The sequence below is a fragment of the Dermacentor variabilis genome, chromosome 2, assembly GCF_050947875.1.
Source record: "Dermacentor variabilis isolate Ectoservices chromosome 2, ASM5094787v1, whole genome shotgun sequence".
Classification (NCBI taxonomy): Eukaryota; Metazoa; Arthropoda; class Arachnida; order Ixodida; family Ixodidae; genus Dermacentor; species Dermacentor variabilis.
Window position 1 is genome coordinate 100132412 of NC_134569.1, and position 16943 is coordinate 100149354.

Here is a 16943-nt window from a genome sequence, read left to right on the forward strand (position 1 = left end):
GTGAAATAAGTCTACGGATAGCATACGCTGCTGCGAAAATCTCTGCCAAATTTTGCAGTTGTGCATGGCACATGCAGCTCGCAAGTGGAACATGGAGTCCAGTTTTTCTCAGACAACCTTTTCAACTAAGGCCTCCCTCCTCGTGCGTTTTGAAGCTGTTGGCATCTTGCATATGTCGTTTATATGCAGGATTCTCATAGACGGCTGCTATTGACTGATAGCTGACATCAATGAAGAAGGGTGTTTGGATCAGTGCAGTTCTTACTGGTACTGTGTATGCTTATTGACACAGTTTACTAACCAGGCTAAGTGAGTGAAAATCTGGGTTTTGAATTTCGATAAGAATTGCTTCCGGAAGAAGCCGACTATTGTTTGCTCACGCTCGGCCACGGCCGCCTGCATAGGGATTAAACTTCGGCCACACTGCTTATCGGTGCTGTAGCCATTGTGTCTAGCCAATTTCAGTTTGTCTTCAGCACTCGGCTAGCCGTGCACCATGCAAGACTTAAGGTTGGACCACACGTATACTAGCTAGCCCACGCTCATTCCCGGCCTCCTGGCTAGACACCTGGGTAAACTTCAATTCATACTGAGCTGATGTTGCTTGAAAATGCAGAGTTTGGATGTGGCTACTATTATTCGGTCAAGCTGGTGCAGGTCAAAGCTGGTCAGATTGGTCAGCATGGCCAGACTGGAGCACATGAGCATGAGTGCACGCTCCAGTCCTTTCGTGCACATAAAAACATTGCGCTCATGTAGCTGCATCTGTCTGTGTAGGGAAGATTCCGCGGCCATCACGGGACGTTGTGACATGCCCACTCTCTGAAGACTACCACATGCTCCAAGTAGTCTTCATGGGTCATGTAGGCACAAAAATCGGTAGTAGTAGTGTCTACATGAAGATCCAAAATAAAATGTGAACTGCATTATAGGCATGCCCCGCTGTGCCGTAGCCTTCGCATTGCAAGGCATTGAAGAAGGAGCAGGAGCACCACGAAGGGGATCAGTCTTTTTGATAGCTATTAACTCTACTTCTGCTGAATGCAAGGAAGTACTTTTTACTGCAATGTATTTCTGAAATAGTCTAACTTCAGATGCATCTTTTGACTTCCATAAAAAGTGTTTCAGGGCCCCTTTAAATGGCACAACTGTTGTTGCATTTTCTGTGCACTGTTTTCTTAACACTGCTATTGCTTACTTAAGTTGACCCATTCGTCCTCGAGACTCTTCTCCAACATTTTACTTAAGTCTTGTGGCAAGTTGTGACTCTTCGGTATTGCATGCGGAATTTCCTATGCTCAACAACCACACAGGTTAACGGGCGATTTAATGTACTTGCAGCAAGAAGCGCGAGGTTGTACCCGACCTGGCTCCGATGCTGTGGAACTCATTTGGCACCATTGCAGCTCTTCTGCAGGAAATAATCAACATCTACCCCGCCATTAACCCTCCAACACTCACTGTGAGTAGCTGTTCCTTGATTAATTCATTGCGGAGGGAAGAATTGGGGAGTAATGTGGAATAAGCTGGCTCTCCCCAGGTTATGCTTTTCTTTTTTCTGCCCATGGTTTAAGCAGGATGCTTGCTTGTCCGTCATTATCAAATGTGTACGCAGTCGTTTCCAGTGATCTCAGTGCAGAAGTTGTTTTTGCATTTTACATAGGCGTCTAGCAGTGATCTCCCAGGTTCCATGTCGGCAACAAACTTTGTTGGGGAGCATAAAAACCTGAGGCATGTTTGATGGTTGTCACAGCGACTTCATCAAATGTATCAAATTACAGTGTTAACAAATCCTGATAAGCATGTAACAAACCGCAATGGTATTCTCCTCAAATATAAATCGCAATTCTCTTTTCTTCATCCATATATTTAGTTCATATTTTAAATTTTATCTGCTCTTTATTTATTGGTCATCTTGTGCAAGTGACATTGGAGAGAGCAGTGCACACATAACAGTGTAAATATGTATCATTTATTAGATAAATAGTTCGCAGAATTTGAGACATGCACAAGCTACAATGCAAATTTTCATTTCCAAGGTTGCTGAAGTGTGTGAAATCGATTAAGATGGAACTTGAGCCTGGATGCAATGTTTTATGAAAGCTGTACATTCTAGTGGCTGACTATGCAACAGCATTACAGAAGTGGGGCTTGTTACATTCCTTTGCGTCCAGCGCCATGAGAGCACAGCCAGTGGCAGTGCACGTAATATCGTATGGCGAAGGTGAGAAGCAACTTAGTGTGAATCGGTTGAGTCACCATTAATTTAGAAGTCGGGATGTGGAAATATGTGCAACATAGGCAAACTGAGGCACATTGCAGTTCTTCTAGCATGACCCTTGCACTGAAATTGTCACATGCTCCTCTGTTCTCACATTGTCACTGTTGTTTTTGCATCTTAACTTGTAAATAACGATGGTGCTCAGTCTTGTCTAGTTGCAGAAAATGCTTGGGTGTGGAAAGTGTGTGAACACCACTGTTTTTCATCGGTTAGGGCGTCGACTAAGAATTTCAACCTGATTAATTGGAAACCTTTAAGTGATTAATAATAGAGTATGGGGATTTACATATGTGAGCTACACAAATAAGCAAAACTGGGTAATTTGTGCACGTAAACTTCGTAGAAAAGATATAAGCCTTCTACGGCCAAGCCTTAACACATACCCACTTAAGTAATTCTGGTTTACATATAGTCGTAATGAATCCCCCACCCTGCCACCATTGAACTTATGTATTGGCTGACCTCTTAAGCCATAGTCACTTAACGCATGCCAAATGGTTAGTGCATAGTATTTACCTAATTTGTACACGTGTACAAGCGCGGACTCCACCAAATGTTCCGTATATAGACCTTGGAGAGTGAAATTGTGGTTTATGGAGATTTCGTGGATTGCTGGCCACCGATAGTGCTGTTAAAACATGATGGCTATGATGTATTTCATGCTCCCGTTGCTTCTGGCAATTCCATGTCGTCAACAACGGCAGCCTTGGGACATTGCGTTGACCGTTCTAAGGGCATTCGCAGAGAACTGGGGCCCGATGGACAAACTGGCTTGCGGCCTTGCTTAGTTTGAGGATGCCGTCATCGCTGCAAGGCCGCCACAGTGGCAAGGAAAATCGAATTTTTTTTTTTTTTTTGCGATCCAGCTTAATGCGTACCTGATCCACATTCCCCAGCCACGAAGTATCAGCGAGGTTTTGCTATATTTGAATGGACAATCGCCTGCCACTAACACATTGCCGAAGTGTACATGTGAAGCTCCTTCGGACTTATAACTGCAGGGGTAAGGAAGCTTCAAAATCTCTAGTAGTGGAAGGTTCCTTTTGCTTATTAGGTCAGACCAGCTGCATTGTGTGTTCCTTGGCTACGCTGGGGAAGTTGCTCGCATGGCCTTGGGATTTTCCCCCCTTTACGGGCTGGAAGTGCACCGCACATAGGCAGCCTCTGTCCTTAATAATGACCCATAGGCACTGCCTTCAAACATGGTAAAAAGGAAAAAAAAAAGAAAAAAATCAAGCGTAAAGACGCTTGTCTTATTTCGCTCACTTGAGCACAACTACTTACTTTTGGTAAATAATTTGTGCCGATTGATGCATTATTTGATCAATCAATTGCACAGCTCTAGCTTTTCAGTTTTAATGTTTTCTTGTTGTTGTCGGTTCAAGCTGCATAATGGAAATCTCCATTGTAAGGCTTACTCCCACTGGCACTCTCTCATGCTTTCGTGCAGGCACACCAATCCAATAGGGTTTGCAATGCACTGGCACTGTTGCAATGTGTGGCTTCACACCCAGATACTCGCACCTACTTCCTTGCAGGTAAGGAATGTGTAGGCTGGTGCTTGTGGGTGGACTTCCTGTAATTTAGGTACTGATTAAATGCTGTCAGCTCTTGCTGCAGATGGCAGTAGTATGTTAGAATTTGCTGACATTACTCAGCCTGACAAAATGTAGTTCTTGATGCAAAATTTTGTTCCGCCAGTATGCTGTTTCGCTGGTCCAGGAAAGAGCTACCTAATACAAAACAAAACTTAATAATATTGAACAGGACCATTTTAAATTTTGTATGTTGAACATAATTATGAAGCTTTGCCTTTCTCCTGAGGTAAAGAAATGACTGAAAAATATTTTGCAAATGAGTTAACTGCAAAACACATCTTATTTGTTCAGTTTGCTTACTCGCTGTCAGAGAAAAACAGCAGGTGCAACTTGTTTGAACTGTCAGATTTCTCGTCCAAGGACAGCTGCTTGTTACTTTTCATGTACCGCAGCACATTATCATGGGGGATGGTAAATGCATTTGTGATGCAACGCTTCTCAAATTCACCATGCTGTTGCTGGGCAGTGAGCAATAAGCATTGAGCAGCCAAAGTGCCAGGCATTGTGATCACTGTAGCTGGCTCTGGTTACAGATCACTGTAGCCGGCTCTCGCACACCTAGTCCTTAATGTGATTTGTCTCCTGTCAATAGTAGCTTTGGGTTTCTTGCACCGTGTATGCGGACTGCAGTGGTTCGCAAGGCCTGTCTCTCATGGTGCCTATTTGTCACAATGAGTAGTCATTCCACTGCTGTCTGATTACGAAGCACTAAAAGTGCGCCTGCTTATACAGGTGCAGTGCCTCCAGTGAAGAGAAAACTTCCCGCTTCATGAAGTGAAGCACTTGTGGGCTAATGCAACCTTCTTGTGATCGATCCAATTTGTCGTCACCGAGAGAACTTGTGCACGATGCTCGCAAAGAAGTACGGTTAACTTCGGTTAATTTGGCCCTGACAGGAGCAAGGAAAGTGGTCGAACTGTCTGGCATGTCGAAAAAGAGATGGACAGCAACATTGACATATACCGCTTATTTGTTTGACAGTACGCTTGTGTCAATTCAAACATGTCTGCAAATCGACTGCACACCCACTTTTCATGGGTTCAAAGTAGAAAAGCAACATATAAGAAAAAGCAACATATAAATTACATTAGAGCTCCTAAACCAAGTATAAAAAGAACATGCACTAAATTTTTTTAATATGAAAAAACTTGGGATGCCTCCAACGGGGGCAATAGAAAAGAGACAAAACCACTGAACTTTACCTTCACAGAATGGAAAATTTATTAATTTAGGGTCCATCATCATCACTCTTGGACTAGCACTTTATCAATCACTGTTAAAAACGTCTCATTCTCTGCAAGATCCATGGCGCATTTGATATTCTGCATTTATCTAATGATTCCACTACAATCACTACAACCATGCCTAGACTAACTAACCACAACACTAATTCATTCCCCTACTCGTGCAATTCTCCAGAATGCCAAGAACGCGTGATGTGGCTTGTTGCTGCTACCTTAATATGCAAGATAACTGAATTTGAGTGGAATTTGAATTAGCTTTCGTAATCAAACTGAAAGCAGCACATCATAGTTGCCATGATATACGTGAACTTTTGTCGCCATCTTGTGATGGCAATAACGATGCTGATAGACTGGCTCTCACAGTGGGTCGTTGCAAAGGTGGCTTTGGTTTCATATTGGATTGCATGCCCAAGCAATTTCCGGATGAATTTTCTTTGAAAATGAAGTGTGTATTAGAATAAAGTTCAAGTTTAAGGTTTCAAGTACTACTGTAACTATTGTAATAATTATGAGCTACCGTCATCCTAGAGCAGTCCGAAAAATGGTGTTTTTTGCGGGAAATGACGTGTGACCAAGACGGACGCCGATGCCATTAGTCAGCGTTCGGGTCAGATGCATGCATGCTGACCAGCCAGGCTCGAATGAGGCCAATTTTAGGATTGAAATAATGAAAGTTTAGGATCATAAGAATGCATGAGTACAGGCTGGATTAATGGAAGTCTGCTGTTACACTACGGTGCTTTCATGTTCTGCACAAACAGCGTAGCATCTGGAGAATGAAGTTCTTGGAGGAAAGCCACCTGTTGCACCGTTTCACTTCGTTTTCGGAACGTAAAACTGGGCAGTGCTGTCATACTCTAGTTCACTTCTGTATACTTTATCGCATTGTTTTCGAATTCAACACTAAATTGGAGGAGCGATCCACTTGCTCCCTGAGGCAGTAGTGACCTTTTAAGGTACACTAGTAAACCATGCTTGCATAAAGTTTTCAAAGTTTACGTGTTTGCAGTGAAAACAACGAGAAGTGAAATGCATCCCTTTTCTTTGCTGTCCCATAGTGGTAAGATGACGATTGAAAAAATGCCAAAGACTGGTGTAAACATGATGGGGGACTTCAATATTGAAAAAAAAAAAAGTCAACCTACATTCTGGTTTATACGGTACACCAATGGAAGTGGTCAGAAAGCTCTAGCATATATACTAACATGCAATATCACCACGATGTCTTGAATGTTGGCCATCTGGATGGTTGTTGAAAACTTGCTTGGCAACAATTTTTTCTTCTTTGTAACAAAGCAACAAAGACGAGTCCATCATGTGTTGTATCTTGTTGGGGCCTTCTTTCACCTGATAGGGAAATTTTGTCGGTGCATGACGGGCATTCACTGAGCCTTTAATTGTTAAAGAGGTGCCTCATGTGGGTACAGTGACCTAAAAGATGAGTGCTTTGTTTGCCAGTTCCTCTAGTAGTTCATAAGCTGGTATGTTCAACCCATAGTTTCTCACTACAACACCTAGAGGGAAATCTGGCGCCACCGTCTATGGGAGTTTTCTTAAGGGGCGCCGTGCCATCATGGGAATGATGATATATGTGTCTGTGAGGCTTGTGTTGGCTGGTGTTGTAAGATGCTTAGTCTAAAACTGTGGATATGGCTGCACAAATAAGGCATTCTTAAAGTAATATCTTCATAAAATGTTTCCATTCATGCATATTACATCTTTACTCACCTACAATGCATGACCAAGTGAAGAAAAAGCAAGAACAGACGACAAACTGTTTCAAAGCGAGCGCGAATCTTGTCGTCTGTCCTCCAACTTTAGCGGCCCGCTGGTACTTTTTTACGTATCATATAATTGTGCGTGCAATAACAAGTTTTTCATAGTTCAACAAAACACTGTTTTTTGTGTAATGATAAAGCTAAAACAGCTTTTTTACGTGCTGTTTTTATTAGAAAAGGGATCATTGTGACAGATGGAACGGCTCTTGCCTGGCTCTCCGAGAACGATGCCAATCCAAAGTCGCAATATACCGGCATTCCCATGCATACCACGGCGCAGAAGCGCCAGATTTCCCTCTAGGTCATATAGTGAGAAACTCTGTGGTTCAACCTCTTCTGTGCCATAGACAATCTGGATTTGCACAAATGCTTTCTATAAAGAAATCTGCCAACACGTCAGTACTTTTGATTTCATGCAACGCCTTGGATGAGCTGATTTCTTCCAAGTGTTTCCCCATAATTCTGGCAGGTAGCAGCACACATTGCATGGGGTAATATAAACAGAAAGAAGATTATTATGGGGAGAAAGTTAGTGTGTGCTGAGCTCTTAAAAAAATAGCACTCCTGGCAGCTACAGCTAGCCACATTGGCTTTGTCACAAAATAGGAAAGCTTACTTCATTGATGAATTGAATGATTTTGAACATGATCAGCTCCTTGAGCAAAGACGACCTAGATACAGTGCGATTGACTGAACATGCGATTCGATTGAATTTACAATTTCGCGCAGCCCCATTGAAAAGCTGTGAACTGCCATCTGCGACCCCCCCCCCTTTTTTTTTCATCAAGGAAGTTGCACATAAGCATGCTGTTCCACTTAGCTCTGAAATGCCCATTCTATGTTACAGAACATGGCACCTGCTAAATCTTAATCGAAAATAATTAACTATGTGAAGCAGCAATTAAATCTACAGTTGGAAAGAATTAGCACATTTTTAAATCTTCCATCATTACCAGTATGAATGCTATGACTGTTCTAATGTAAAAGTGTGGAATTGCGTGCAAAATGTGCGTACAATGTCACATTAGAAAGCTGGAGTCATGAAAATAATTGTTGGCTGTATATATTTGAACTTGAGAGTGCAGTTTCTGGGTTTTTTTAGCATGTTGTGATGGAAATTGTTTCTTCTTGCAGCAAACATCCCATTGTTCCTGTACCCTTTCCTCCACACTGTCAGCAAGACGAGGCCATTTGAATATTTACGTCTGACAAGCCTAGGTGTGATTGGCGCTTTAGTCAAGGTAAGCCCCCATTAAAGTAAGTGAGCAAAAGAAAGTGCAGGATTGCCATTTGAGAATTCATCCTTTGAGGTGGTTAATACAATAAAAGGTTGTTATTGCAACTCTTGCTATTTAAGAATACCATTGGATAGGTTGCACTCCTCATCCAGTCCCAGTGAATGCTCCAATCTCGTTATGCATTGCTTGGTGGAATCTAGTGGCCCCAGATATTAAAGCATTTGGCCATGCATCAAAAAATGTGGCGATGATGTTGCACAAGCCATGATAAAGTAGTGCTAATGTCCACCTGAAACCAAAGCACACTGAAACTAAGCCAGAAGCAAAAGTATGCATCATTGTCACTTTCATCTGTTCACGATGACACGAGCAATGTGAGATATGCTGCCAAATTTGTTGGTGGTGCTTAGCGTAACAAGCAGGGTTGCCAGGTCCGAAATGTGAAAAATAACCAAGAAATCTCAAAGTAGCCAAAAAAGGTAGCCACATTATGGAAAAAAACGTTGCATTTGCTTTTATTGTGTTACTGTAAAGACATTGTCCCAGCCAATGCTTAAAGCTGCTTTTAGTAAATATGGAACATACAAAGAACATTATGGAACTTATGTAGATGACTAAACCTAACAGCATTTTGATTATCATGTTATATGACTAGAATATTAACGACACACTAGAAAATTATCACACAATCAGAATCTCAGCTGCAGTTCAGGTGTAGATGTTTTGAGTTTGTTTCGGAAATCATTTCTGGAGGGATATCAAAGCTGGAGCTGTTCAAGCTCCTCAGTCGTCCGAACTTTATCCTTAGAATCGAGACTAGGTCATTCTGTTCCTAACCATTGGTTGCGGAATAACTGCCCGAAGCAAGCATCCTTCCCCATGAATTGTTTGATGTGCTACCAGTTAGGTTCTACAATCTGTGGCGCAACAATGTGCGGTAGGCTTGACGTGGAATGTCTATGTGAAGATGGCACATGCTGCAATGTCGCTGCTGCGAAATCGATTGCGTGAAATGAAAGCACTCGCATTGGATTGACGATGATGATGGACCAGCTTGAAAAGATTTGAAGTGCTGTGGTCGTATGGTGGCCTAAATATTTACTGAAGTTCCTGCATAATATGAGCTACACGTATTTCTATTCAATTTTCACAATAGCCCAGCTATTTCAAAAGTAGGCAATAAGGTAGCCCAGTAGCCAAGGCAAATTTTTTCCCACCAACAGCCTAAAAGAGTAGCCAAATCTGGCAACCCTGATGCCAAGGGCATCCTAACGCATACTCCTGTTGTAAGGTAAAATAGGAGCGGATATGTCAGGCGCACAACTGTGTTACAGTGGCAGGATAGTGAGGGTACCAATGTCCATAAAGTATGTCGGTGGCATCAGTGAATCTCTAACTCAGTTGTCAGAATAGCCAAGCTAGACACATTACATTTTTCTTTTTAATCATTTCTCAACTGGCCACGGCCCTTTTCACCACAATGCTCGGCTCTGTTTGTCTCCATTTCCTTGAACGAAATTTGATTACATTTATGAGTGTCTCCAAAAGTGTAAAGCATCCTTGTAAAGAAGTGCAGTGTGATTCACTACAGATGCTACATCCTTCTGGCCATGGTCTGACTCTTGCTCATACCTTGATGTCATCGAGGTCATACCTTGATGCAGTGCAGTAGGACCTCGTTGATAAAAATCTATTTGGTACAATTTCCCGGCGCCAATGTTTGCAATTGAGAACACACAAGACGACCCTACACACTTAAGCTTCCTTTTTACTGGTTGATACATTCTCAGTGAACACTATCTTTTGGCACCAATGTTCATTACATCACCGAACTGCAATCCTACAAATACGTTTTCCAGCCTCTACATCCAATGTAAACAAGGCAAGGTACGAGGCACGCGTAATTGAGAACAATAGTTATGACTGCCGCAACTTCCCTGCAGTACTTGCCTGCTCGTGTCATGCGAAAACACCAGTGTGCACTCGGTTTCCTATTCCAGTGCCAGCAAATCTTGTCGGTCATGCATGCACCATTCCAGAGCTTGCAGAAAATAAGTGACCCCGTACAATTCATTCAAAAAGTAATTGTTTACTTCTAAGTTACTTTCCTACAAACCTTTTGAACATTGCACAAGTACAGTAAATAGAATGAGCTGGCCTGGCACTTTGTGTGCGTCCTGTGCAGCCCTTCGCACATTGTTACTTTCACTAACAATCACTTTTCAAAAGTCTTGTTGGTCATCTTGCCTTGTCTTTGTTGTGAAGACATCAGCAGCAACACTGAAAACTTGCTCAGTGTGTGCACTGGGGGTTAGGACAGTGTTGTAATGTACAGACCTCTTATGCTCCAGATTGTCGTTACGAAGCATCTGGGTTCTTTATGGAGCACAGCACATCATTGTTGTCAGACTTTGAGAAGGCACTCTAAGTTGGGTCAATGAAAAGCTCAAAAAGTTGTCCGTATGCGATTTCTTGTCCTTAACGTCCTAACTGGCTGTTGCTATCTAGACGTACCAGCAAGCAGGGTGTTGGAACGAAATGGTTTTCATTCCACTTTTAGTTTCGTTCCACTGAAACAAGTTTTGTTACGGTTATGCTTTGGAGGGAGGGAGGAGGGGGGGAGAAAAGAAAGACAGTCTGTAACGGTTCATAAGTTTTAGTTTGCATCCAAAAATTTTCAAACCAAAGTAGCGCTAAGAACACACACTAGTATTTATATTTCTCAATAGATGAATTGTGAATCCTCAGATGCTCAGTGCCTTGAATTAAGGCACTGAGCATGGTCTCGGAAGCAGCATGCCCGAGTGTACTCGCCGAAATTCGAGACTGCTGTTCTGATAAAACGGACTTAAACGAACAATAAAACATTATCAACAAAGCATTGTACCCCTAGGAAAAAAAATAAAAATAAATAAGCTCTTCAGCGCATAAGCCCTGGGTTTTGCTACAGTGCCAACCTGCTAGTGCACTGAGCAGCAGGCTTAGATAAGTGAAATGCTCGACTGGCCATCACTTGCACTATCCCTACCCGAGATAACGCGCTAATGTTGAAGTGTGTACTAATGCTGACGTTGCCTGACTCCTGTTGTTTCGGATTGCCGACTTTCCCCTTGAACCGAAAACCACAAAAAAATATTGCGGTTTCACTCTGACACAAATAATGACGTTTTTGTTATGTTTTTGTTCCAGTCCAAAATATTTTTTCTTTTCGTTTTTTGTTTTTGTTCCGTTGCGTCACGCTGCCAGCACCGGTTCAATTAGCCAATAGCTGGTGGAGTGCTAAGATACGCGTTCACAAGAACATGCGCATCAGCAAGGCATGGCAAGATCTCGTGCTTTCTGTAGTTCCCATCAAATTCAGTTTCTCAAAGCTGTGTAGCCTGTTGCACCTTCTCTCGTCAATAAAGTACTAACTGGTTACATATACCGTATTTACTCGCATAATGATCGTACTGCCTTGTCAAAAATATTGACGCAAAATCAGGGGTGCAATCATTACTCTGGTTAAATTTTCCACGAGAAGAAAAAAAAATATTTTTTTTCATGCCGCATTTGCTGCGGAGTGACATGTCAACAAACGAACAGATGCTACTGTATGCGGGACGCCGAAACAAAAATGGCAGCTGGCGGAGCAAGCTGAACACGCTGAACACGATTTTTTTTACCTCTCGTGAGTACATTATGTGCATTGAAACAATTTCTTCCGTATCGGTAAGGAATAATATAGTTAATATAGGCAATTCTGTGGTAATAACTTAGCCATGTCCACTTTGAGGGGAAAGAACTAGAGATGGGCGTGCTTAGCTGCTAGTGACATAGAAACATGTGGCGGGCATGCTGCGAGAACTGCAGCATTTGTCTTCACTACTACCCTAATACAGCACGTTTCCGCTAAGGGTTGGCGAATATCTTAGCCGTGTTACAAGCGTCAGCGTATGAATAGGGTACACTTCTAACGTATCGGTGCAGACGCGGCTGCTATCGTTGCCGCTCGTGATTTGTTGCATGCTCATGAGTGCAGACAAGACGAATTGAAAGGCTCCTTTTTTTGTTGTTGTTGTTGTTGATGATCACAATCATTACAAGCCTACAAATAATAAAGCCAAGACAAGTTTGGTGGTAGCTTTTCTTTTTTCATGGAAGTGTGGAAAGTGACGAAAGGAATGAAATGGGGCATCTGCTTAAGAATGTTTGGTGCGTGCAGACTGCTTGGTATGTCTTGAAGAGTCGTTTGCTTAGCATTCGACAGCATTCGACAGATGGTAAGTGTGATCATGGCAAGTGTGGCACACGACATACCGCTGCAGCAAGTCCAGGGTGCGATCATTACACGAGAAAGAAAAAAATCTAATTTTGACGACAAAATTCAGGGGTGCGATCATTATACAAGTCAATACAATAATTGGTTACATAAAGTAATTGAATTACAAACATTTCAAAGTAATTTGCTAAAATATTACAGTTAAACCTGGATATAACAAAGTTTACAAAAGCTCGCAATTTTTCGTTACATGCAGGTTTTCATGACGTGCAGGTTTCGCGTGAAGGCTCGTACGAATGATGCAGAAACGAAACCAAATGGCTCAAGATATCCGTGAAGGTGAACTCTCTCTTCAAGCATTTATTTTACAGCGGAAAACTGCGTAATTTCCGCTTGCTTCTTCTGCACAAGTGAAGGCACAACACGCCGCTCCAAGGAAGCTGAACCGCGTGAAGCTCCTTCATCGTCGCACAAGCCGATGAAATGGTGCAAAATGCCCATTGCATTCATTACCTCCTTTGCAGTAGGCACGTCACACGGACCAGCCTCGCAGGCACCATCATCACTGCCATCGGGATTTTGCACGCTTTCAGCTACTGCTGCATCAGTCATTTCTTCTGTAGCCACAGCAGCGTTGTCGGCAAACAAAAAGTCGCTCGGTTCAATCTCGTTGGGTGCACCACTGTCAGTGCGTAGTTCGTTCCATGCTTCGGCCACATTGGACGGAATAGAAAGGTTTTCCTCCTCGTCACGACCAGCCTGTGCGTTTTAGGCTATTCCGGCCTTTAAAATGCAATTTGTGATAACTTCTGCCCTGACCTCTTGCCAAGAGGCAGCAAGCACCTCGACTGTTTGATAAATGTCAGTCTTCATCTCCCATTCCAGACGGATGTCAAGAACTATCTTCATGATTGGTCGGTGTCGGTAACAGCATTTAAAACTGTTAATGACCCCTTTGTTCATAGGTCATATTAGGGACTTGCAGTTGGCCGGGAAGTAATGCAGTTCGATGTTCGACAGCTGCAGGCCTTCGACGTGGTGCGCAGAGCAATTGTCCAGCAGTAGGCAAACTTGATGGCCTTGCCGCTTGACGTCCTGGTTAAATTCGTTTGACCACTCAGAAAATATTGGCTAAGTCATCCACGGTTTGGGATTCGCCACATACTGCACAAGCATACACTTCGTTCCCTTAAAACACCTGGAACAGCCACTTTTGCCGACAACTAGCGAGACTCGCTTGTCTGTGCCGTCGAGGTTGGTGCACAGCATAATCGTTATGCGGAGCTTGCTCTGCTTTTCGCCGTGGCAGTCATCGCCTTTTAACGCTAGTGTGTGGCCCAGAAGCATTTGATAAAATAGACCTGTCTTGTCAGCATTGTAGATCTCAGCCGCCTCGAAGCGATTCAGAATTCCAGGCAGCTTGTCAGCCTCCCACGAAGCAGCAGCATCGCTGTCTGCGGAGGCAGATTCACCGCTGATTACTCTTCCAACGACACTGTGCCGGCTCTTGAATCCCTGCAGCCACCCGTTGCTTGCCTTGAGATCGTCGTGGCCCAAGATACACACAAAATCCTTTGCCTTCTGTTGTAAGATCGCACCACTTATGGGCACGTTTCTGGCTCACGTGTCCAAGAACCATGTGAACACTGCCTTGTCCACCTCAGTGTATGGGGACAGCTTCAGTCTTTTTTTCTTCGAGTTTGTTCCCGACTCCACTGCGTTTCTGATGCTGTGTTCCGCACTCAAAATCGTTGATAGGGTGCTTGCTGGAATGCTGAAACGGGCAGCCATGTCCTTCTTCTTCTCGCCCATGGAGACTGCATATAAAATTGCGAGTTTTTCTTCAAAAGACAGAACTTTTCGTTTTCTGGCAGTAGAACTCGTCACGACCAACTGACAACGCAGTTACAAGTGGAGACGCACGACTACATGCTGACAGGCAGGCCTAGCACTTCCAAAACAAGTCGGACGAACCAGCACCAGAGCACAGTTGACACACGCGCACGTGCAGGCACAGGACAGCACGCAAAATGGTCAATGCAACGCGTCTTCGTTTGTCATCGTCCCTCTCCCTTCCCCCACCCTGGCAATGAAAGAATCGGCCATCAGCATTGCTTTTAAAGTGAATTCTTACAGAGAAGTGTGTCTAAGCCATTGAAAAAAATGACAAAATCACAAAATAAGAATGCTTGTCCTCAAATTCATAACAAAAAAAAAGATTCTACAAAATAAATCAACTGTCGCTACAAATGCCTCCTGGTGTCACGATAGACAAGCAAAGCTTGAAAAGGCTGCTATGTTAGGCATGGAGCGACACTAGCCACCACAATCATCATCATCATTGCTAACTTTGCTCGGTCCCGGCGATCTCAGGCGTTCACGTAGCTGCTGGCTCCTTACAGTATTAATATTCACTAATCTAGTGAATTTCTTCGGCCGCCGAATTTTCCTTAAAAGTGCAAACTAATGACTGATCAATTTTGCGAGTTCGTTACATCAAAGTTAACCGTTGCAACACGTTCGTTAAATCGAGGTCGAAAATACATGGGCTTCAATGGGGGCAGCGTTGGGGAATTCAAAAGCTTCGTTAAATCCAGGAATTCGTTGCATAGAGATTTGTTACATCCAGGTTTAACTGCATAAGTAATCAGTTACATGTAACTCATTACATACAAGTCTGCCATATTCACAGATATTGCCGCCAAACCTATTGCGATAAGCACATTGGTTTATCTGCTTGACAGATAGGCATAGTGGCGTTAGAAGTGTACTGCATGCATTCAATAGGTTGCATTGGCTGGATAAGCTGTGTGCTACCCTCGTGTATCGTGCTCAGCCAAAGTTTGCACGGGCACACGAACTGCTCACTAATTAATTGCACTTGCATCATTTGCATTGGGCTGTTTGACAGCTGCGAGGATGGCTTCGATGAAGCATGAGTCTTTGTCTCTCAAGAAAAAGCTTAATGCACTCAAGGTCATAGACCACAACCTGAAAAGAAAGTGCATAGACATTGGCAGTGAGTGTGGGCTGCCAGTGCACACTGGGCATGCACAGCCCGCTTGGCCAGCAACCTTGGCTTGGCCAGTGTACAGTGAAACCTCATTAAACCGTAGTTGGCCGGAGCTTGGGAAAAGTATGTACTAAACGGTCGTACTGTTTAACCGAATTAGCATGAGATCACCAACTTACCTGTCGAAAACGGAACTCGGAGAGAGTGTGATGAAAGGGGAAAAAAACGTGCAGTATTTATTCACTTCGCGTGACAAAAGGGCTATTTTCGTTTGATGCCACGGCGGCCTAGCACGACGACAGCGGCCTCAAACTTACTGAAGCTGCGTGCCAGCTTTTCAGCCAGCCCCCTCTTCTCGGCAAACACTGGCATGGCAGATTCCTCGTTGGCGTTATGTATTCTCCGTGCACGCGTGCAGTAGTGCTGTAGAAGTCCCGGGGTGCCTTTTTCATTACTGGGTGCTATTCTTGTCACGACGATTGCATTCATGAGGCTGACGTAAAGCGCAGCTTCTGTCACTGTCGGGCCTAAATCGCCCGTGCTGTCACTTTCCGTGCTGTCCTCATCACTGTCGCTAGTCGACACTTCAGCAACAACAGAGGCAACGATGGCGAAAAGTCGAACCTTGTAGCCGACATCTCTTTGCGGTCGCAGCAGCGCTACCGAGCAACTTCTTCGCATTCCAAATGCCACACACCGTAGTGAACAGCAGATCCCTGTCGCGTGCCAGCGCCGACTTCTCCGTGTCACGTTCGATAGCACAGATCATGTCTAATTTTTCTTATATGCTGAGCGTCTCTGTTTTTTTATCCGAGCTTCGGCATGACGCGAATCCTCGCTTGCATGACGCCACAATGCTCTCTGGCATCTCTCTGGCATGGCGCCGAAATGATGTTGATGTGGCTTCACGCGCAAACGTGCAGGCCGCTTGGCGGCCGTTGTTCCGATCTCTGAGGCTTGTTGTTCTGCCAGGCCGCTCGATGGAGACGACGCACCGCCGTGTTTGCGCGACGAAAAGTGGAAATGCTACGTTTTAACCAATGCATACAGAACAAGCTGGTACGGTTTATGCGGATACAAAACACATTATATTCAATGGCCACTGAGTTGGGGATTTGAATTTACTACTTTTAAAACGAAACTACTGTTTAAGCGGGTACAGTTTAACAAGGTTTTACTGTATTGTGTTTTCGGTCAATGTTCACCTGCGGGTGCTAGGACAACAGCCAGCTGACATACCTTGATGCATGCCGTCTTTCTGTGCTGTCAATTTTGGAGATAAACAAGCGCATGTGGGTTGAGCTTAGGAAGCTGGCAGCTCCAGTGCACACCTATTGTTGGTTGTCACAAGATCTGCTGAGTTTTGGAGATGCAGTGTAGTTGAAATGTTGAAGCAAGAGATAGCATAACATGCTTGCCTTGGGGCAAGCACAAATGCTCTCAGCGCTCCTCATTACTCCAGTGTTATGACGGCAAGTGCTTGCAGTCATCACACTGGAGCACACCACCATATCTTTATGGTGCTCAGAC

At 43.8% G+C, this 16943-nt stretch overlaps 1 protein-coding gene across 2 annotated transcripts in view; it reads left to right on the top strand.

Annotated features, from left to right (window-relative positions):
* Positions 1-16943, top strand: part of Rcd-1 (Required for cell differentiation 1) — a 32784-nt gene that overhangs the window by 4033 nt on the left and 11808 nt on the right. For both annotated transcript variants that reach the window (XM_075681483.1, XM_075681484.1), the window contains 3 exons: positions 1342-1462; positions 3732-3819; positions 8036-8142. In XM_075681483.1, the coding sequence (XP_075537598.1) occupies positions 1342-1462; positions 3732-3819; positions 8036-8142 (316 nt within the window). The remainder of the gene's footprint in view (positions 1-1341; positions 1463-3731; positions 3820-8035; positions 8143-16943) is intronic.